We start from the raw sequence: 19,555 nt of genomic DNA, 5'->3' as shown, positions 1-19,555 counted from the left end.
CACCCTCTCCGCCCACCCCGCCTTCCCGGCCCCCACACTCCGCCCAGTGCTCTCCTCCAAGAGGCTGGCCCGGACCCCAGACCCACGCCAAGGCTGCCCGAGGGGAGCTGACGTGCCCCCAGCGGGACTGGGTGGCGCCCACTCACTTGGACAGGCCGGGACAGGAGCCCTCACAGAAGGGGACGCTGACGGCAGCCTCGGCGACACAGTCCCCATCCCGGAGCACCGCGGTGTGGGCGTGCACCTGGCAGGAGTCTGGGCAGAGCACGGTTGGTGGCCGTGGCCCAGGCCTCCCTCCTCAGCCGCTCCCCATCTCCCCCTTCCCCTTCTGATGCCTCTGGGCCCCAGGGGGCAGGGAGCAGGGAGCGGGCGGGACACGCCTCGACTTACCTTCCTCTTCCTGGCAGGAGTAGCAGCAGCCCGTCTTCTTGAGGGTGCCCTGTGGGAGGGGAGGAGGAAGGGCTGAGTGGGGCTCGGGTGGGGTGCACCCTCCCAGGGGCCTGGGCCAGGTGGGTGGGGCCCCTCCCCGGGGTGCAGGGCTGGGAGGGAGGCCAGGCCACGCACCCTGCAGCTGGCCACGTCTGGGCAGGGTGAGGGCCTGGGGGTCAGCACGGGGACCTCCTTATCAGCCTCACACAGGTACTGGGTGCAGTTGTCCACCAGGCTGTTGACCCAGGTCTCGTTGGGCTGAAAGGGAAGGGGCGTGGCTGAGGCTGCCCTGGCACCCACGGCGGAGGGGAGCCCCCTTCTCCGGGCAGGTAGAAGCCCCCTACCTGGACCACCGCGCCCTCGGGCGTGAGGCAGGCCACGGGCACACACTCCCCACAGCAGGTCCCGGCCACCGGCGAGTGCCTATAGCCCTGGGGAAATGGGGTTCACTTGCCGCGCCCCTGCCAGCTGTGCCCGCCCCGCCCCCAGTGGAGCCCCGGCCAGCTACCTGGGGACAAGTGGTGTTGCAGGCGACCGCTTCACAGCTCACGCTCGGTGGCTGGCCATCCGGGGCTAGGCAGGTACAGGTGTGGCAGGGCGTGGCGGGAACAGTGGCGCCCACCTGCGGACCAGGCCGGGGCGTCAGGGCCAGAACGGGGGGTGGGGTGGTGGTCCAGCCTGGAGCAGTCCCACCAGACTCTGGGGCCCCCAGCCCCGTCTCTAAAGAGCATAGACCCTTCCGCTCACCTGTTCTTGCACCAGAGAGGCAGACAGGGCAGACCCTGCCCCGGCCCCCCAGCCCCTGGCCCACTGCCCCCCAGCACCGCCGGACCCCCAGACTCAGCCTCCCTGCTCCCTGTGGCCGCTGGGCTCTTACCCCATAGTAGGAGCCGTTGTGTTCGCACAGCTTCGGGCCTGGAAAGACGGAAGATGGGGTGCTGAGTGACCACCAGGCAGCAGGGACCCCCCGCCCCACATGCCCCTCCGCACTCACGGCACTCAAAGGTGGGGCAGCAGTCTCCTTCCTCCTGCGTGTGTGTCAGATCCTCCCCGGGCCCGCACGTGGGGGGCCTCTGGGGGCAGGTGGTGGCATTGCAGACTGCAGGGGAGGGCCAGTCAGGGCGGCCTACCTAGCTGAGCTCTCCCCGGCCCACCTTCCGCAGGCTGTGGGGGCCCCTCGAGATGTTTCCTGTCCCCCAGCTCTGCCCTGCCTCGCCCTGCACTGACTGGTAGACTCAGCCTTGGTGGGGGGAGGACACGGGAGGTGCCCACCCAGCTGCCCCACCAGAGGTCCAGACTGTGCCCACCTACAGGCTGTGACTGCCTGCTGTCCCTTTCTGCCCATAGGCCCCAGCCCAGGGCTCACCACACAGTGTCTCTGGGCAGCAGGGGTCATCCGCCCGGGGTCGGGACTTGGGCACGAAGCCGGTGCGCCCACACTCCAGGGGCCTGTCTGGAGCCGGGCACCGCACAGGCTGGCACCGCACGGTCACTGAGCCCTCGTCACATTCACAGGCCTGGCAGTTGCTGACCCAGCGCTCGCCCGGCTGGAAGACAGGTGGCTCAGCCCCTGGCCTGCCCGCCCAGCCCCCGTGGGGCCGTGGGCCACGGGCACACGCAGCACCACCCGCCACCCACCCAGCCAGGGACCGGGCTGAGCACTCACGGACTTGGCATCCCCGTCTGGCCCCACACAGGCTGAAAAAGAGAAGGGCTCATGGGGCAGGTCCTCGCAGGCCTGGCCACCCCACCCCAGCTGTGGCCACAGCCTTCCTGTGTGATAGGGGTTTCGGGACCTGGGAGGGGTAGGGGGGCTCCCTGCGGCAGGGCTGGGCTGGGCTGGGCTGGGCTGCAGCCGTAGGCACAGGTGCCCGGGCCGGGTGGGGACAGGCCAGTGCAGGCTGGGAGGACTGGGCAGGCTCAGAGCAGGGACCAGCCTCTGCTCCAGGGGTCTTGGGGGTCTGGGCGGGGACTAGTCTGCCCGGGGTCTCGGGGGTCTGAGTGGAGATGGGCCTCCTACCCTGGGGGCAGAGTCTCTCTGCCCTGGTGGGGTGGGGTCTGGGTGGGGGTCTGGATGGAGACAAGCCTGTGCCCTGGTGGGTGTGGTCCGAGGGATCGGGAGTCACTCACAGCACTGCCGCACACAGGCGTCCCCCTGCGCCTGTAGCAGGACCTGCCCAGGGGGGCAGTAGCAGCCTTCCGTCTGCACCGTGCTCACGGGGGTCTGGGTCCTGCGTGGGGGAGCACAGGCTTGGTGGGTCGCAGGGAGAGGGCCCAGAGATGGGGTCTCCCTGCCGCCGGCCCTCCCTGGGTGCCCGCCTGCCCCTCACCTGGCGTCACAGGACTCGGGCTGCACAGGGCCGCACGGCCGGTACTCCATTCCCAGAGGGCAGGCGTGGTCTGGGGGCACAGAAGGGGTCAGGCGGGCCCCGGAGATCTCCTCCCCCACCCGCGGCCCCCGACTTACCGCACAGCCCGGAGGTGGCGTTGCGCCAGTCCAGGCACAGCCCACGGCCCCGGCACTCGGCCGCGTAGGCCTCCAGGCTCTGGCAGGGCAGGACGTGCGGGCCGGGCAGGCAGGCGTCGCTGACACAGGCCTGGAAGAAGGGGTCTGCAGGGATGAGGTCCCAGCAGGCAGCGAAGACCCTGGGGGCGTAGGGGCAGGGTCAGGACCCGGCAGGTGGGGGGCGGGGTGGGGGTCTTGACTAGCAGGGGAGGAGGTGGTCAGGACTGACTGGGAGGGTATGGGGAGCAGGGGACAGGACTGACAGGGAGCGGGCATCAGGCCTGGCACGAGACCGGGGTCGGGTCCAGCAGGGGGAGGGGGTCAGGCAGAGTGGCCCCCCAGGCACTCACTGGTCGAGCAGTAGCTGGCAGAGGGGTGGCGGCGGGCACGGGCTGGCCGAGGGCCCGGGGGGTGGGGGGCTGGGCTGCACCCCGCAATCCTCACTGCCGTCGGGCACCAGCCAGGACTTAGCCATGTCCTGGCATGTGGGCGCCATGGTGCCATCTGGCTGACGGCAGTCATCTGCCCGGCTGTTGGTACAGGTGCCTGGGGACAGAGGACCGGTGACCGCCAGCCCCCTCCCCCACCTCCACCTGCCCACGGGGCCTGCCCGCTGCCCACTCACCACACTGGCCCTCTGTGTTGTGGCTGAAGTTGGCATAGGGCAGCTGGATCTGGAAGCCGTGGCCATTGAAGGTGACGTGCAGGCCAATGGCCGGGATGTCCACTCCCACGGTGCCGGAGGGCGAGGCCCACGCCATCACGCCGCTCCTGCTGGAGCCCAGGCTCACCCGCTTCTGGTCGAACAGGACCTGGGGGCACGGGGCTTCACAGGGTGTCGCGCCCGCCCTCGCGAGACCCCCGCCCCCCGCCATCCGCCCTCAGGCCACGGCTCCGCCCCGCCTGCCTTGCCCCGCACGCACCAGGCCTTCCTCCTGCCCGTCGGGCCCGGTGCTTGTGGTGAGGACCGCGTGGGTGGACAGGTACTGGATGCTGAGGGCCCGGGGGCAGCTGTGGGCCGTGGGCACCATACAGAAGCGACCATGCAGCAGGATGGTGAGGTTGCCCAGCCGTGGCCTGATCTCCCGCACCAGCACGTAGGTGCATTTGTCCAGGAACGAGTAGGCCGTCCCATCGAAGGTGCTGAAGTGAGTGTCACCCCAGCCGCTGCAGGAGCCTGGGGACGCGGGCGTCACCACCAGCCCAGGGGACACACTGTCCCAGAGCCCAGCCCAGTTCACAGGCCAGGGTCTGAGCTGACCCCTCCCTGGCCCAGGGTCCCAGCTCTCCTGTCCCCTCCCTGGCCCAGGGTCTAAGCTCAGGCTTACCCCTCCGTGGCCCAGGGTCCCAGCTCTCCTGTCCCCTCCCTGGCCCAGGGTCCCAGCTCTCCTGTCCCCTCCCTGGCCCAGGGTCCCAGCTCTCCTGTCCCCTCCGTGGCCCAGGGTCCCAGCTCTCCTGTCCCCTCCGTGGCCCAGGGTCCCAGCTCTCCTGTCTCCTCCCTGGCCCAGGGTCCCAGCTCTCCTGTCCCCTCCCTGGCCCAGGGTCCCAGCTCTCCTGTCCCCTCCCTGGCCCAGGGTCCCAGCTCTCCTGTCCCCTCCGTGGCCCAGGGTCCCAGCTCTCCTGTCCCCTCCGTGGCCCAGGGTCCCAGCTCTCCTGTCCCCTCCGTGGCCCAGGGTCCCAGCTCTCCTGTCTCCTCCCTGGCCCAGGGTCCCAGCTCTCCTGTCCCCTCCGTGGCCCAGGGTCCCAGCTCTCCTGTCCCCTCCGTGGCCCAGGGTCCCAGCTCTCCTGTCCCCTCCGTGGCCCAGGGTCCCAGCTCTCCTGTCTCCTCCCTGGCCCAGGGTCCCAGCTCTCCTGTCCCCTCCCTGGCCCAGGGTCCCAGCTCTCCTGTCCCCTCCCTGGCCCAGGGTCTGAGCTGACCCAACCCGCACTCACACTCGCACTCATAGTGGAAGTCACAGGGCTGTTCCGACGGCCACACTTTGATGGGCTGGCGGCCACTGGCACAGGTGACCGGGGTCACGGGCTCGGGCTCCTGCAGGACCACGTGGTTGTGACCCTCACAGCGAGCCACCGTGCAGTCCTCCAGCGTCCAGGTCTCGTTCACCTGTGGGGGTGGCACAGTGGACTCAGGGGCTGGTGGCCATCACCCGGGCACCCAGGGCTAGCAGCATGGGGGGCGGTGCTGGTCAGGGGGAGGCACCTGGCGTGGGGGCACGGTCAGGTCGCAACCGGGTGCTGGCGAAGGCGGGGGCGTGGAGGCCGAGGGCAGGGGCGTGGAGGCGGAGGGCGGGGGCGTGGAGGCCGAGGGCAGGGGGGGCTGCGAGGTGGGGCAGGCGCCCTGGAAACGGTCGAGTTCACAGTGCTGGTTGCAGACGGCATAGAAGCGGCAGCCGGCCTTGTCTGTCCTGTTATAGACGATGTCCCCTACGGGGAGACACGGGAACATGCTCGGGTGGGGGACACAGCCCAGGGCCTCCTCACGGGGCCAGGGGAGGCGGACACAGGCTCCGAGGGAGATGGCAGGAGGCTTTGGGGACAGCAGGCCCGAGGGTGGGGTGGGCGCCGGGAGGTGGGGCGTACTCACCGGGCAAGAAGAGCTGCCCAAACGCCTGGCAGAAGCAGGGGGTGCTGGGCCCCGGGCTGTGGAGTGTGGTGCTGGCCGGGGTGCTGGCCGGCGCGGGGCTGCCGCAGTGGCTACGGTCGTCACAGCACAGCAGACGCAGGCTGTAGTTGTGGCAGTAGGGCCGCGGGCCCGGCTGGTCGCGGTTCCGGCATAGCAGCCCCAGCCCCAGGCTGCACTCCACCACTTGGTCCAGCGCCGCCAGCGGCACATCCGGCTTCAGCTCCGAGCGGCACTCGATGGCCAGCGGCTGCTCGCAGAATTCGTGGCCGGCCGCACGGAGGGCCACCAGGGTCTCCAAGTCCCCCCCATTGAGGCCGGGCTGGGGGTAGTCCTGGTCAAGCCATTCAGTCCACATGCAGCGTGGGGTGCAGGCCCCCCCAGATGTGCTGGACAGGAAGGGGCTGGTGGGGCCACTGGACAGAGCTGGTGGGGAGGTCGCCGGGGGGACCGTGGGCAGAGTTCCCTGAGAGGCGGAGGGACTGTAGACAGTGGCCCCAGAGCTGGAGGGTCCTGCCTCAGAGGTGGGGACGGTGACCCTCTGGGTGGCCCCAGAGCTGGAGGGTCCTGCCTCAGAGGTGGGGACGGTGACCCTCTGGGTGGTGACAGGGCTGGAGGGTCCTGCCTCAGAGGTGGGGACGGTGACTCTCTGGGTGGCGACAGGGCTGGAGGGTCCTGCCTCAGAGGTGGGGACGGTGACCCTCTGGGTGGTGACAGGGCTGGAGGGTCCTGCCTCAGAGGTGGGGACGGTGACCCTCTGGGTGGTGACAGGGCTGGATGGTCCTCCCTCAGAGGTGGGGACGGTGACCCTCTGGGTGGTGACAGGGCTGGAGGGTCCTGCCTCAGAGGTGGGGACGGTGACCCTCTGGGTGGTGACAGGGCTGGAGGGTCCTGCCTCAGAGGTGGGGACGGTGACCCTCTGGGTGGCCCCAGAGCTGGAGGGTCCTGCCTCAGAGGTGGGGATGGTGACCCTCTGGGTGGCCCCAGAGCTGGAGGGTCCTGCCTCAGAGGTGGGGATGGTGACCCTCTGGGTGGTGACAGGGCTGGAGGGTCCTGCCTCAGAGGTGGGGACGGTGACCCCAGGTGCCGTGTGTGTCTGAGTGGTGGCTGTGGTTTTGAGCCGGGCCACTTCAGATGACCACGGCTTGGTGCTGGTCTGGCTGGTGGCTGTCATGGCGGCACCAGTACTAGGGACCTTGGGGCTGGGTGGTGTGGGGGCCCAGGTGGAGGTGTGTGGAGCTGATGGGGAGCCAGGGCGGGTACTGGGGCTGGTGGCCGGGGTGCCGGGGCAGTGGCGGTCGCAGCAGTACACGCGGATCTCGTAGTTCAGACACACCCGGAAGCGGCCGGCCTGCTCACGGTTCAGGCACACCAGGCCCTCCTCCAGCCGGCACGTCACCACCTGGCCCAGCCGCTGGGGCGGCACCAGTGGCCAGGCCTGTGCCCGGCACTCCAAGGCCTCAGGGTGCTCACACACCACCCCGCCCGCCGCTCGGATCCTGGAGTACGTCTCGAATTCGCCCCCCGACTCCCCGGGCACTGGGAAGCTCTGGTCCAGCCAGTCCGTCCAGTAGCAGCGGGGCTGGCAGGCCGTGGGGCTTCCTGGCGTCTGCTCGGGGCTGAGGCTCGGGGTCCCGGGGGTGCTCTCCAGCTTAGCGGTTGTTGGGAACCTGGGCCTGGCTATGCTTGTGGGGCTGCCGGGCTGTGGCCCAGTCGGTGCCCCTGTCCAGGGCTCTGGTGGCTCTGTGCTGGGGCCTCTCATGGCCGTGCTCTGTCCTGGCCCTGGCGTGGTGCTGGCCATGCTCTGTCCTGGCGCCGGCGTGGTGGCAGTGCTGTGACCTGGCACGGGCTTGGTGCTGGCCATGCTCTGTCCTGGCCCCGGCGTGCTGGCAGTGCTATGACCTGGCACAGGCTTGGTGCTGGCCGTGCTGTGTCTTGGCACTGGTGTGGCACCCGTGCTGTGACTTGGCACGGGCTTGGTGCTGGCTGTGCTGTGTCCTGGCCCCGGCGTGGTGGCTGTGGTGTGTCCTGGCACAGGCTTGGTGCTGGCTGTGCTCTGTCCTGGCCCTGGCGTGCTGGCTGTGCTCTGTCCTGGCATTGGCATGGTGGCAGTGCTGTGTCCTGGCACAGGCTTGGTGTTGGCCGTGCTCTGTCCTGGCCCCGGCATGGTGGCAGTGCTGTGACCTGGCATGGGCTTGGTCCTGGCTGTGCTGTGTCCTGGCCCCAGCGTGGTGGCAGTGCTATGACCTGGCACAGGCTTGGTGCTGGCCGTGCTCTGTCCTGGCCCCAGCGTGGTGGCAGTGCTATGACCTGGCACAGGCTTGGTGCTGGCCGTGCTCTGTCCTGGCCCCAGCGTGGTGGCAGTGCTGTGTCCTGGCACGGGCTTGGTGCTGGCCGTGCTCTGTCCTGGCCCCAGTGTGGTGGCAGTGCTGTGTCCTGGCACGGGCTTGGTGCTGGCCGTGCTCTGTCCTGGCCCCAGCGTGGTGGCAGTGCTGTGACCTGGCACAGGCTTGGTGCTGGCCATGCTCTGTCCTGGCCCCGGTGTGCTGGCTGTGCTGTGTCCTGGCACGGGCTTGGTGCTGGCCGTGCTCCGTCCTGGCATTGGTGTGGTGGCAGTGCTGTGTCCTGGCACGGACTTGGTGCTGGCCATGCTCTGTCCTGGCATTGGCGTGGTGGCAGTGCTGTGTCCTGGCATGGGCTTGGTGCTGGCTGTGCTGTGTCCTGGCCCCAGCGTGGTGGCAGTGCCATGACCTGGCACAGGCTTGGTGCTGGCCGTGCTCTGTCCTGGCCCCGGCGTGGTGGCAGTGCTGTGTCCTGGCACAGGCTTGGTGCTGGCTGTGCTGTGTCCTGGCCCCAGCGTGCTGGCTGTGCTGTGTCCTGGCACAGGCTTGGTGCTGGCCGTGCTGTGTCCTGGCCCCGGCGTGGTGGCTGTGGTGTGTCCTGGCACAGGCTTGGTGCTGGCCGTGCTCTGTCCTGGCCCTGGCGTGCTGGCTGTGCTCTGTCTTGGCATTGGCGTGGTAGCAGTGCTGTGTCCTGGCACAGGCTTGGTGCTGGCCGTGCTGTGTCCCGGCCCCGGCGTGGTGGCAGTGCTGTGTCCCAGTACTGGCGTGGTGGCAGTGCTGTGACCTGGCACGGGCTTGGTGCTGGCTGTGCTGTGTTCTGGCACTGGTGTGGCACCCGTGCTGTGACCTGGCACGGGCTTGGTGCTGGCCGTGCTGTGTCCTGGCACTGGTGTGGCACCTGTGCTGTGACTTGGCACGGGCTTGGTGCTGGCTGTGCTGTGTCCTGGCCCCGGCGTGGTGGCTGTGGTGTGTCCTGGCACAGGCTTGGTGCTGGCCGTGCTCTGTCCTGGCCCTGGTGTGCTGGCTGTGCTCTGTCTTGGCATTGGCATGGTAGCAGTGCTGTGTCCTGGCACAGGCTTGGTGCTGGCCGTGCTGTGTCCCGGCCCCGGCGTGGTGGCGGTGTTGTGTCCCAGTACTGGCATGGTGGCAGTGCTGTGACCTGGCACGGGCTTGGTGCTGGCTGTGCTGTGTTCTGGCACTGGTGTGGCACCCGTGCTGTGACCTGGCACAGGCTCTGTGCTGGCCGTGCTCTGTCCCGGCCCCGGCGTGCTGGGGCAGTGGCGCGTGTCGTCACAGCAGAACACCCGGATGTTGTAGTTGAAGCACATGCGGAAACGGCCGAGCTGGTCCTCGTTGCGACACACCAAGCCCGTCTGCAGGCTGCAGCTGACATTCTGGCCTACCTGGTCGATGCTCACCTCCGGGTAGTTCTCCGCACGGCACTCGACCTTCTGCGGCTCTGCGCACAGCCGGCCACCGGCCGCCCTGATGTTCTCGTAGGTTTCCATGTCCCCGCCTGTCACGCCTGAGATGGGGAAGTCCACGTCAAACCACTCGGTCCACTCACATCGGGGCTGGCAGGCGGTGGTGCTCTGGATGCTGGTGGCCGTGGTGCTGGTTCTGCCCTGCTGGGCCCCTGTGGCTGGGCGCGATGTGGAGACCCGCACAGTCAGCACATTGGGGCCGGGCTGGGAGCTGTGACTGGGGTGCATGGATGTCACGGTGACTGCAGGGGAAGGGGTGTGGGCCAGGGTGGACGCAGGGCTCGGGGTCGTGCTCAGGAGCAGAGGGGCCGTCGTGGTGCTCCCGGGCCGGGCCCTGGTCACCGCCGGGCTGCTCCCTGGCCGCGTCCCTGGCTCTGTGGCTGGGGACTTGGGGGTGGTGGCGGGAGCGCTGCTGCCGACCGTGCTGGTTCCGAGGGAGGTGCCACTGCCGGTTGTGGCCAAGGTGGCACCACTGCTGGGCCTGGTGCTGGTGGCGACCACGGCCGAGCTGGCTGTGCTGCTGGGCGAGGCAGTGGCCGTGGCCGTGGTGGTGGCCGTGGCGGGCGGCCGGCAGTGGCTGTCGCCGCAGCACAGCACTCGGATCTTGTAGTTGTAGCACATCTTGAAGCGGCCCGGCTGCTCCTGGTTCTTACACACCAGCCCGAGGTCGGGGTGACAGTGCACACGCTGGCCTAGCTGCTCGGGCGGCAGCTTCGGGAAGTTCTCCGCGCGGCACTCTATGTCCTGGGGTTGCGCACATATGCTCCTGCCCGCGGCCCGGATCTTGTCGTAGGTCTCAAAGTCCCCGCCGGCCTCCTCCGACTTGGGGTAGTCCTCATCGAACCACTCCGTCCACTCACAGCGTGGCCGACAGCTGGTGGCTGCGGGCACCGTGGAGGCGCTGGGCACGGAAGGCCCAGGGGTGGTGGGCAGGGGTTTGGTGGTGGTGGGTGCCAGAGGCCTGGTGGTGGTGGGTGCCAGGGGCCCTGTGGTGGCGGTGGGCAGGGGCCCAGGGGTGGTGGGTGCCAGGGGCCCAGGGGTGCTGGGCAGGTGCACCGTGGTGGCGGTGGGCAGGGGCCCAGGGGTGCGGGGCTCTGGGGACTCGGTGGCGGTGGGCAGGGGCCAGGCAGTGCTGCCCGGGGCCGGGGAGGGGGCACAGGGCTGGAGCTCACAGCACAGCACCCGCACCTCATAGTCGTGGCAGGGTGAGGGGCTCTGCTCGAGGTTGAAACACATCAGCCCCAGCTCGGGACTGCACTGCACCTTCTGGCCCAGCTCCTCCAGGCTGGTTTCTGGCAGCTGCCGAGCCCGGCACTGCACGTCCACGGGCGCCTCACACACCAGGAGGCTGCTCTCCCTCAGGCTCTCCAGTGTCTCAAAGTCACCGCCTCCCGGGCCTGGCTCTGGCTGGCCGCTACTCACCCAGGGGGACCACTGGCAGTGCTGCCTCACGCACACAGTGGAGGGCAGGGGCGTCCGGCCTGGGGACAGGGGCGTCAGAGTGACCGGATGCCCCTCGGCCCGGGTGGCCCCGGCCATGCGGGGTCTGCACAGAGAGAACCCAGCCCCACTCGGGCCCCGGCTCACCTGTGGTGGGCACTGGGGTGGCCGTGGAGGTGAAGGTGAAAGGCGTGGAGGTCGGGACCCGGGGGCAGTCTGTTGTCCTGCGCACGATGGTGCCGTTGTCCCCACAGATGGCCACCAGGCAGGCACCCAGCCCATCCGTGGTGTTGTAGATGACATCCCCGTATCCGTAGGTCTGGCCCTCGTAGACGCAGGTGCAAGCTGTGGGCCACGGGCCTGGGTCAGAGACCCCGCTGCCCCAGCCAGCCGCCCTGCCTGCCCGCCCGCCCGCCTGCCTTACCCTCGAGGCTGTGGGTGCACTGGAGGCCAGCCAGGGTGCAGTCACTGTGGGGGGAACAAGACTTTCAGGCCCAGTACAGCATGGCCTCCCCCCTCGCATCCAGTCCTGGCCCTGTGTCCACTGCCCGTCCCCCAGCCCACCCTGAACCCCCTGCCCACCAGTGTTGGCAGTTCTCTGGGGTGGGGACCCTGCTCCCGATGTCATAGTAATTCCCGTCCTGGTCATAGCAGCCGCACTGAGCTACACACTTCATCTGGTCCTCACTGAAGAATGGCTCACTGGGCGGGCACCTTGGGTAGCACCCTAGGGTGGGGGCACAGAGCACTCAGGGCTGGGGTGACCCCCCCCCCCCGCCCGCCCAAGCTCCCATCCTGTGGCAGCCCTGGGCACCCTCACCTTCCAGACCCGGCAGGTCGTGCAGGCAGTGGCCGCTGGGGTTCCGGCAGGTCCTGAGGCAGGGCGCCCCGCAGGGCTGGTAGTGCCACTCACACTGGCCTTCGGGGTTGTAGTAGTCGCAGAACAGGGCTGTGGGGAGGGACAGGCGGGGTCCGTGGGGCTGTCTGCAGCGGCCCCTACCTTTGCTTTCTCAGGCCCAAACAGGCACCTGCCCACCCCAGCTATCTTGCTGAGGGCTGCCTGACACTCTCGGGCCAGGAAGGGGCGTGCACACCTCCGTCCCACGAGGAAGAGTCACTTGATCCACGCGGTGGGTGTGGCGCAGCCCTGCCCATCCGACATGCGTGCTCCAGCCTCCTGCCTCACTAGCTGCGCCCCCAAACCCAGGAGAGCACCAGCCCGCGAGCTACTGCTTGTCAGCACCCTGGACAGCGCCATCAGCACCCTGGACAGCGCCATCAGCATCCTGGACAGCGCCATCAGCATCCCAGCCCCTGCCCCACTCACGGCAGATGTCCGGAGTCCTCCAGGACACACAGACGCCAGCGTCACGGCAGGCCTGGGCATAGGCAGCCACCGCCGTGCAGAAGCACTCACAGTCCCCGCCCGAGTCACAGGCACATGCGTCGCTCACACAGGCCTCGTAGTAGGGCGTCGGCTCCACCTGGGGGGGGGGCTTCAGTCAGGGATCCCCACCCGGGCTCCTGGACGGCTCCCTGTCCTCTGGTCTCGGGGACCTGGGTCGGCTTCCCACAGCTCCCAAGTGCTGACCAGCAAATCTGACGTCATGGGCACCCCAGCCCCTGGACCTGCTGCCCCTCCCAGACCCCCAACCTTGCCGCAGCCCCTGGACCTGCTGCCCCTCAGCCACCAGCCCCTGGACCGGCTGCCCCTCCAGACCCCCAAACCTTCCCCCAACCCCTAGACTTGCTGCCCCTCAAACCCCCAGCACTGCCCCCAGCCCCTGGACCTACAGCCCCTCCCAGACCCCCAACCTTTCCCCCAACCCTGGACCTGCAGGGCCCCCAGCCTTGCCCCCCACCCCTCCCAGTCCCCCACCTTCCCCCCAACCTCTGGACCTGCTGCCCCTCAACCCCCCCAAATTTTCCCCCAACCCCTGGACACGCAGCCCCTCAGTCCCCAGCCCCCCGGCCCCCTTGGACCTGCCCCCCAGACCCCCGGCCCCCTTGGACCTCCCAGCCCCCCTCCCGGCCTACGTGGGCGCGGCAGGCTGCGAAGGGTGCACCGTTGATGATGCTGCACTGGCGCTGTGCCCAGGCCTTGCGGTAGGGGTTGGCGCTGCAGGGGTCCCTGGGGGCTGGGGCGTCGGGGCAGGTCGGCGAAAACTTCCAGCTGTTGCCGAACTCCCGCGCGCTGCCCGCCACCGACTGGCTCCGCGTGGTGAAGTCGTTGAGCCCGTTGTCGTCAAAGTTCCCGCACAGCCCGCAGACCCGGCCCTGCAGAGACAGAGACAGAGACAGTCAGAGACACAGGCAGCCAGAGACAGAGGCAGAGGCAGGGTCAGAGACAAAGTCAGTCAGAGACAGAGAAAATCAGAGACAGAGACAGGCAGAGACAGAGAGACAGAGGCAGAAGTAGAGACAGAAACAGGCAGAGACAGAGAGAGGCAGAAGTGGAGACAGAAACAGACAGAGAGAGAGAGAGGCAGAAGTGGAGACAGAAACAGGCAGAGACAGAGAGACAGAGGCAGAAGTGGAGACAGAAACAGGCAGAGACAGAGAGACAGAGGCAGAACTGGAGACAGAAACAGGCAGAGACAGAGAGACAGAGGCAGAAGTGGAGACAGAAACAGGCAGAGACAGAGAGACAGAGGCAGAAGTGGAGACAGAAACAGACAGAGAGACAGAGGCAGAAGTGGAGACAGAAACAGACAGAGAGACAGAGGCAGAAGTGGAGACAGAAACAGGCAGAGACAGTCAGAGAGAGACAGAGGCAGAAGTGGAGACAGAAACAGGCAGTCAGTCAGATGGGGCCGGGGGTCAGTCCACACGACTGCCCAGTAGACAGAGACAGAGGCAGGCAGCCCCCACACCTACTCCTACAGGCAGAGATGTGGTGGGGGGGCAGGCCACAGATGGCAGCGAGCCTGGCCGTGAACACAGGGCTTGCCTGCCCCAGGGAAGCCAGTGTCTGCAGGAGGGCGGCAGGTGGGCAAGCAGGCGAGGCTGTGACAGGTGGGGTGCAGGCAGACTCCCGTCCCGTGGACCCTCAGTGGGGTCAGAGAACAGCCCTGGCCGGACACTAGGACTCGGACCCCGTGCGCGCTAGCCCCGCGCCCCCACCCCCGCACCGAGGCTGCACGCCCTGTTCCTGCGGCTCTGAGGCTCTGGGTCCAGGGACTCACCTTGTAGTCCTGGCTTAGCCAGATGAAGACACTGGTCTTGTGGTCCCAGGCCACGACCAGCCCGCCGGGCGTCTCCACCACCAGGTAGATGCCCATATAGCGGAGCTGGTAGGGGGGCTGGGCACCAGGGCCTCGCTGCACCACCTTCTGGGTGCCCTCCTGCAGGATCAGCTCGTAGCTCTGCGGGGGCATGAGGGGTGGGGGCTCAGGGGTCGCACAGTGAGGCTGGGGGCCATGGGGGCTGGGGGTCCAGGGGCCTCCACAGTGACACTGGGGGCCATGGGTGGTGTGGGCTTAGGGGCCTGCCTCCACAGTGACACTGGGGGCCATGGGTGGTGTGGGCTCAGGGGTTCGCACAGTGACACTGGGGGCCATGGAGGGTGGGGGTCCGGGGGCCTCCACAATGACACTGGGGGCCATGGGGAGGTGTGCGGATTTAGGGGCCCCTACAGTGGGCTAGGGGCCACCGGCGGGTGTGAGGGCTTGGGGCCATGCATTGAGGTCAGGGACCATGGGGAAGGTGGGTGGGGGGGTCTCAAGGACTCCACGCAGTGAGGCCGGGTTCCACCAGGGCCGGGGTGGGGGTGGAACTCAGGGGCTCACGAGGTTGAGGGCCAGCCGTGGCCAGTGTCAGCCGGGGCCATGGGGGCTCCCGGTCACCACAGCACTGAGGCCAGGTGGCGACTGCATGTGGCAGGCTGGGGTCCTCACTGGGTGAGGCCTCGCTGCCCCTCCCCAGCATGCCACCCTGACTCAGGCTGACCCCTCCCACCCGCCCCAGATCCTGCAGTCTCCCAGAGAACGCCGACACCCCCTGCGGGAAGGGCGCCCTGGGTGTGGGGATCTGAATGGCGGCCCCCAAAGATGCCCTGGCCCCAAGAATGTGGCCTCCTGGGATGCAGGGAAGGGCCTGGAACAGACCGGGCTGGGGAGGCTGCTTCCATGGAAGAGAAGGCACGAGCGGCGTGTGACGGGATGCGGAGGCCGAGGGAGGCTCACAGGCGCTGGGAGTCCTGCCCTGAGCCCAGACCGTGCTCGTGTGACAGCGGCCGTTCAAGGCCAGGCTGTGACCCCAGGCCAGGGCTCCAGCGGGGCTGGGCGGGTAGTGGTCGGGCCTGGGACCCCTCACCTCCAGGAAGAGCTTGATGGCCTTGGAGCAGGTGGCCCCTGTGGTCCCACAGGGGACATTCTCAGTGACCACTCGAAAGGTCCCCTTGGAGGTGCTGCTGTTACCGCAGTGGTCCTGGGGTGCAAGAGGCCAGAGGCTGGTCACTGCCACAGCCCCCCGGAAGCAGGGGGATCATATCTGGGGACCTGCATTCAGAGATCTTATCCTTGGGGGCTTGTACTTGGGGTCTTACTCCTGGGGGGAATTTGTATCTGGGGGTCTTACTCTGGATGGAGCTTGTTACCTGGGGGGTCTTACTCCTGAGGGGTGGGGCTTATCTTTGGGGTGGGGCTTGCACTTAGGGGGACAGTCTACCTGTGTGTGGGAACGTGTATTCAGGAAGCCATCACATCTCAAAGGGCTTGTTCTTGGGGAATCCCATACCTGGGGCAAGGGGCTCACACCTGGACCAGTGGGTGTGGGGCAGGTAACGGGTTCATGTCTGGGGGGAGGCTCATACCAGGGAAGGCCACACCTGGTGGGGGCATGCATCTAGGGAGCTCTCCTGGGGAGCCACTGGGGGTCCCCCTGGGGGTCAGTCTTAGAGGAGGGACTGGCCTCAGACGGGGGCAGGTTCCAGGAGGGGGCTGGTCCCAGGGGGCCTGACATGGGGGGGATGCTGGCCCGAGCGGCTGGTCCTGGGGGCAGGACCTGTGCCCTGGGTGGGCCCTACCTGGGCCAACGTGTACTCGCAGCTGCCCTCAAAGCTGTAGCGCGTGCCATCGAAGGTGATGACGTGGCTGTCCCCGTAGGCCACGCATGTGCCCAGGCAGGGCTGGTGGGAACACTCCCACCTGCGTTTCCTGCACGTGCTGTGGGGATGGTGGGGTGTCTGGTCACACACCCGGGGTGCAGGCGAGGACCCGGCCCCAGAGAGGCTCGCGGGGACCCTCCCACTACCAGGGCGCGGTGAAGACTGGGCCAGGAGCCTCCCACGGTCACGGGCCTTCCCGACCCCCACTCTGGGTGCACTCCCGGAAGCCGGTGGACAGTGGGCCGCGCTTGGGGGCTTCCTGCCCCTCACACCACACCCACCAGGTGTTGCAGTCCACTCTGATGGTGTCCCCCGGCCTGTAGGTGGCCTCGTTGTGCACACAGGGACAGTCCTCCTCCGCCACGCAGCCCCCACTCCCATCGGACACCAGCCCCGGGGGGCACACGCAGCCTGACACACAGTGGGGGCTGAACTGAGGGTGGAGAGGGGCAGTGAGGCCTGACGGGCACTCACAAGCACCTCCATGCCCCCCGCCCATTCACACCTCAGCCCTGCCCCTTCCCCTCACACCCCGTCCTGAGCCCCCTGCCCCTCACACCCCGTCCTGTGTCCCCTGCCCCCTGCCTCCTCACACCCTGTCCTGTGCCCCCTGCCTCCTCACACCCCATCCTGTGTCCCCTGCCCCCTGCCCCTCACACCCCGTCCTGAGCCCCCTGCCCCCTGCCCCTCACACCCTGTCCTGTGCCCCCTGCCTCCTCACACCCCGTCCTGTGTCCCCTGCCCCCTGCCTCTCACACCCCGTCCTGAGCCCCCTGCCCCTCACACCCCATCCTGAGCCCCTTGCCTACCACCCCACCCCATCCCCTCACCCCAGTCACTCACACATTTCACGTCCAGTGAGTGGCAGCTCCGGAGACACTCTGCCCCGGGGGTGCCGGCCGAGGTGTTGCTACAGTCCAGGTACACCATGGGGGCCACGCAGCCTGTGGGGGCACACGGGGACCCTGCTGTGTGGACCCTGGCCCGGGCGCCCTGCCGTGCTGTGGCGGTCGTGGAGGGGCCCCGGGGAGCGTACCTGTGCTCTGCTGGAAGTCCCCCAGACAGCTCAGCTTCCCCTGGGCACACGAGCTGGACGGGGGACAGAGACCGTGGACAGTGATGGGCTACACCCCACAGCCCCCCAGAGCTGCAGAGGCGTGGGCAGGGCCTGTCAGAGGCCCAGGGTCCGAGGGCTGTGGGCTGTGGGCGAGCCACGGTGGATGGTGGCCCAGACTGGGCACTGCCCTCTGGGGCCCACCCGCCACGCCCCCTCCCCCTGGGACCGGTGTGCTGACACCGCCGGCCGGGTCTCTCTTGACGAGCCCCTTGGGCGTGAACTGGGGGGGCCCTGCGGGGCGGGAGGCCTCACCACACAGCGTCACCGTCATGAGCTGCCTCGCCGGGGGCCAGCATGGAGCCATGGAAGTAGCAGGGACAGGCCTCTGGCGGCACGCAGGCGCCCTCGGCATCCAGGAAGCGGCCCTCGGGGCAGGTGCAGCCGTCCACAGGCACGAAGGCCACGTCACAGGTGGCGTCGGCCTGGCCCAGAGCGCGGCAGGTGGGCGGGCAGCCGTCCACCACGTAGGTGTAGTTCTGGGACTTGGGGCAGTTGCTCATGTACCTGGCTGCGGCGGGCAGGCACTCAGCGTGGTGATTCCAGGCTGCCCGCTGCCCTCTGCCCTCTGCCTGGCCTGCCTCTGTCCCCCACCCCAAGTGCCAGCTTCCCTTTCTAGACCCCCGACCCCCCCAGCACTGCATGGAGGGCATTCATCACACACACACCTGCCAGGGCCCCCTACCTGCCAACCCTCAGCCCCGTTCACTACACTCACACCTCCCACTCCATCCAGCCTCTCACCGCACATGCAAGTCCCCCACCCCGAGCCTCTCACCGCACATGCCGGCCCGCCAGCCCCCAGCCCCAGCCCTCACCGCACACGCCGGCCCGCCAGCCCCCAGCCCCAGCCCCCACCGCACACGCCGGCCCGCCAGCCCCCAGCCCCAGCCCTCACCGCACACGCCGGCCCACCAGCCCTCAGCCCCAGCCCTCACCGCACACGCCGGCCCGCCAGCCCCCAGCCCCAGCCCCCACCGCACACGCCGGCCCGCCACCCCAGCCCCCAGCCCCAGCCCTCACTGCACACACCAGCCCCCAGCCCCAGCCCCCACCACACACGCCGGCCCGCCAGCCCCCAGCCCCAGCCCTCACCGCACACGCCGGCCCGCCAGCCCCCAGCCCCAGCCCCCACCACACATGCCGGCCCGCCAGCCCAGCCCCAGCCCTCACCGCACACGCCGGCCCGCCAGCCCCCAGCCCCAGCCCTCACCGCACACGCCGGCCCGCCAGCCCTGCAGCAGCACGCCGCGAGAGGCGCAGGCCCTCACGTAGGAGGACAGGGCAGCACACAGACAGTCTTCCGTCTTCTCACAGTTGCACGTGTCGAACATGCAGTTCTGGGGTGGGGTTGGGGGTTAGGGTGGCATCGCCCCACAGTGGGGTCCTGGCTGCAGGAAGGATCCCACCCCCACTCCTGGCCCGACAGCCTGCCGCCCACTGGACCCAGGCCAGTCTGGGTGCTGCCCTGCCCTGCCCTGCCCTCGGGGCTCACCCACTAGGTGGGGGGGGATGAGGGACTGGGGGAAGGAGTGAGTGACTGGGTGACTGAGCGGGTGGGTGGGTGACTACAGGAGTGGACGGATGAGGGACTGGAACATGTGACTGGGCATTTGTTCCTGTTGGAGGGATGGAGGGAGAGAGGGAGCCGGTGAGCAAGAGCAGGATGAGTGTGTGGAGGCAGTGACTGGGTGACTGAACTGGTGGGTTAACAGACAAGTGAGAGGGGCCATCCCCAGGGTCCCCCAGTCTCACTGAGAGGGGCCGTCCCCAGGGCCCCCCTCGGGTTCACCAACTGGGGGCATCCCTGGGGTCCAGCCCCCCCTGCTCACCGAGTGGAAGGGCGCGGGGTTGACGGTCGCGTGGCAGGGCGCGAAGGCCCCGGTGGGGTCCGTGAGCCGGGAGCACCAGTGTCTCGCGTAGTTCTCTGTGAGGGCGGGCGGGGTGTGTGTGTGTGAGGGGCCCGGCCTCCCTCGCCAACCAGCCTGCTCCCCCCGCAGGGCCCCTCGGGGTACCGTTCTCCACGCTGAGGGCGCAGGGGTCCTCGTAGCTGTTCCGCACGTTGGGGCAGTTGGCCTGGGCCTTCCAGGTGTTGGCGAAGGCGGCCGCCGTGCCCTCCACCACGCCGCTCAGCGCCCGGAAGTCGTCCGCCTGATTCTGGTTGAAGTTCCCGCACAGGCCTGCGGGCGGAGGGTCAGCGGCCAGTCCCGCCCCCCGCCGCCCACCCCCCCCCCCCGTCCCCCTACACGGCTTGTTCCCGCCACGCCCGCTCACCGCACATCTGGCCACGGAGGGCGGGCTCCAGCCGCAGGGAGACCTGCATGAGAGGCACCACCTGCACGGCCACCTGCAGCCCCAGGCCCGTGTGCATCAGGACGAAGAACGAGGAGGGTCTGAAGATGGTGACGTTGGCTGCGGGGGAGGGACGGTCAGCCTCTGGACTCCCAGAGCTCGCCCGCCACAGGGGCACGATACCCGCCCTGTTCCCAGAAGCCAGTGAGGGCGGTGGGGCC

General features: G+C 68.8%; 1 protein-coding gene across 1 annotated transcript in view; it reads right to left on the bottom strand.

Annotated features, from left to right (window-relative positions):
• The window catches only part of LOC103127947 (mucin-5B), a 29,061-nt gene that overhangs the window by 346 nt on the left and 9,160 nt on the right, over positions 1-19,555 (bottom strand). The window contains exons 14-48 of the mRNA XM_060177350.1: positions 19,317-19,454; positions 19,058-19,222; positions 18,875-18,969; positions 18,256-18,382; positions 17,298-17,553; positions 16,965-17,017; positions 16,772-16,872; positions 16,210-16,361; positions 15,848-15,986; positions 15,136-15,249; positions 14,007-14,186; positions 12,859-13,098; positions 12,149-12,305; positions 11,642-11,770; positions 11,404-11,548; positions 11,246-11,289; positions 10,969-11,166; positions 5,520-10,862; positions 5,136-5,359; positions 4,868-5,039; positions 3,859-4,112; positions 3,561-3,747; positions 3,286-3,481; positions 2,897-3,075; positions 2,760-2,829; positions 2,560-2,660; positions 2,096-2,127; positions 1,796-1,976; positions 1,424-1,528; positions 1,307-1,344; positions 938-1,051; positions 774-860; positions 565-687; positions 391-439; positions 147-255 (exon numbers count right to left, since the gene is read on the bottom strand). Coding sequence (XP_060033333.1) covers positions 147-255; positions 391-439; positions 565-687; positions 774-860; positions 938-1,051; positions 1,307-1,344; positions 1,424-1,528; positions 1,796-1,976; positions 2,096-2,127; positions 2,560-2,660; positions 2,760-2,829; positions 2,897-3,075; positions 3,286-3,481; positions 3,561-3,747; positions 3,859-4,112; positions 4,868-5,039; positions 5,136-5,359; positions 5,520-10,862; positions 10,969-11,166; positions 11,246-11,289; positions 11,404-11,548; positions 11,642-11,770; positions 12,149-12,305; positions 12,859-13,098; positions 14,007-14,186; positions 15,136-15,249; positions 15,848-15,986; positions 16,210-16,361; positions 16,772-16,872; positions 16,965-17,017; positions 17,298-17,553; positions 18,256-18,382; positions 18,875-18,969; positions 19,058-19,222; positions 19,317-19,454 — 9,997 coding nt within the window. The remainder of the gene's footprint in view (positions 1-146; positions 256-390; positions 440-564; positions 688-773; positions 861-937; positions 1,052-1,306; positions 1,345-1,423; positions 1,529-1,795; positions 1,977-2,095; positions 2,128-2,559; positions 2,661-2,759; positions 2,830-2,896; positions 3,076-3,285; positions 3,482-3,560; positions 3,748-3,858; positions 4,113-4,867; positions 5,040-5,135; positions 5,360-5,519; positions 10,863-10,968; positions 11,167-11,245; positions 11,290-11,403; positions 11,549-11,641; positions 11,771-12,148; positions 12,306-12,858; positions 13,099-14,006; positions 14,187-15,135; positions 15,250-15,847; positions 15,987-16,209; positions 16,362-16,771; positions 16,873-16,964; positions 17,018-17,297; positions 17,554-18,255; positions 18,383-18,874; positions 18,970-19,057; positions 19,223-19,316; positions 19,455-19,555) is intronic.

Source organism: Erinaceus europaeus, chromosome 17 (genome assembly GCF_950295315.1).
Source record: "Erinaceus europaeus chromosome 17, mEriEur2.1, whole genome shotgun sequence".
Classification (NCBI taxonomy): domain Eukaryota; kingdom Metazoa; phylum Chordata; class Mammalia; order Eulipotyphla; family Erinaceidae; genus Erinaceus; species Erinaceus europaeus.
The sequence above is the reverse complement of the archived record's forward strand: the minus strand, read 5'-3'. Positions and strand labels throughout refer to the sequence as shown.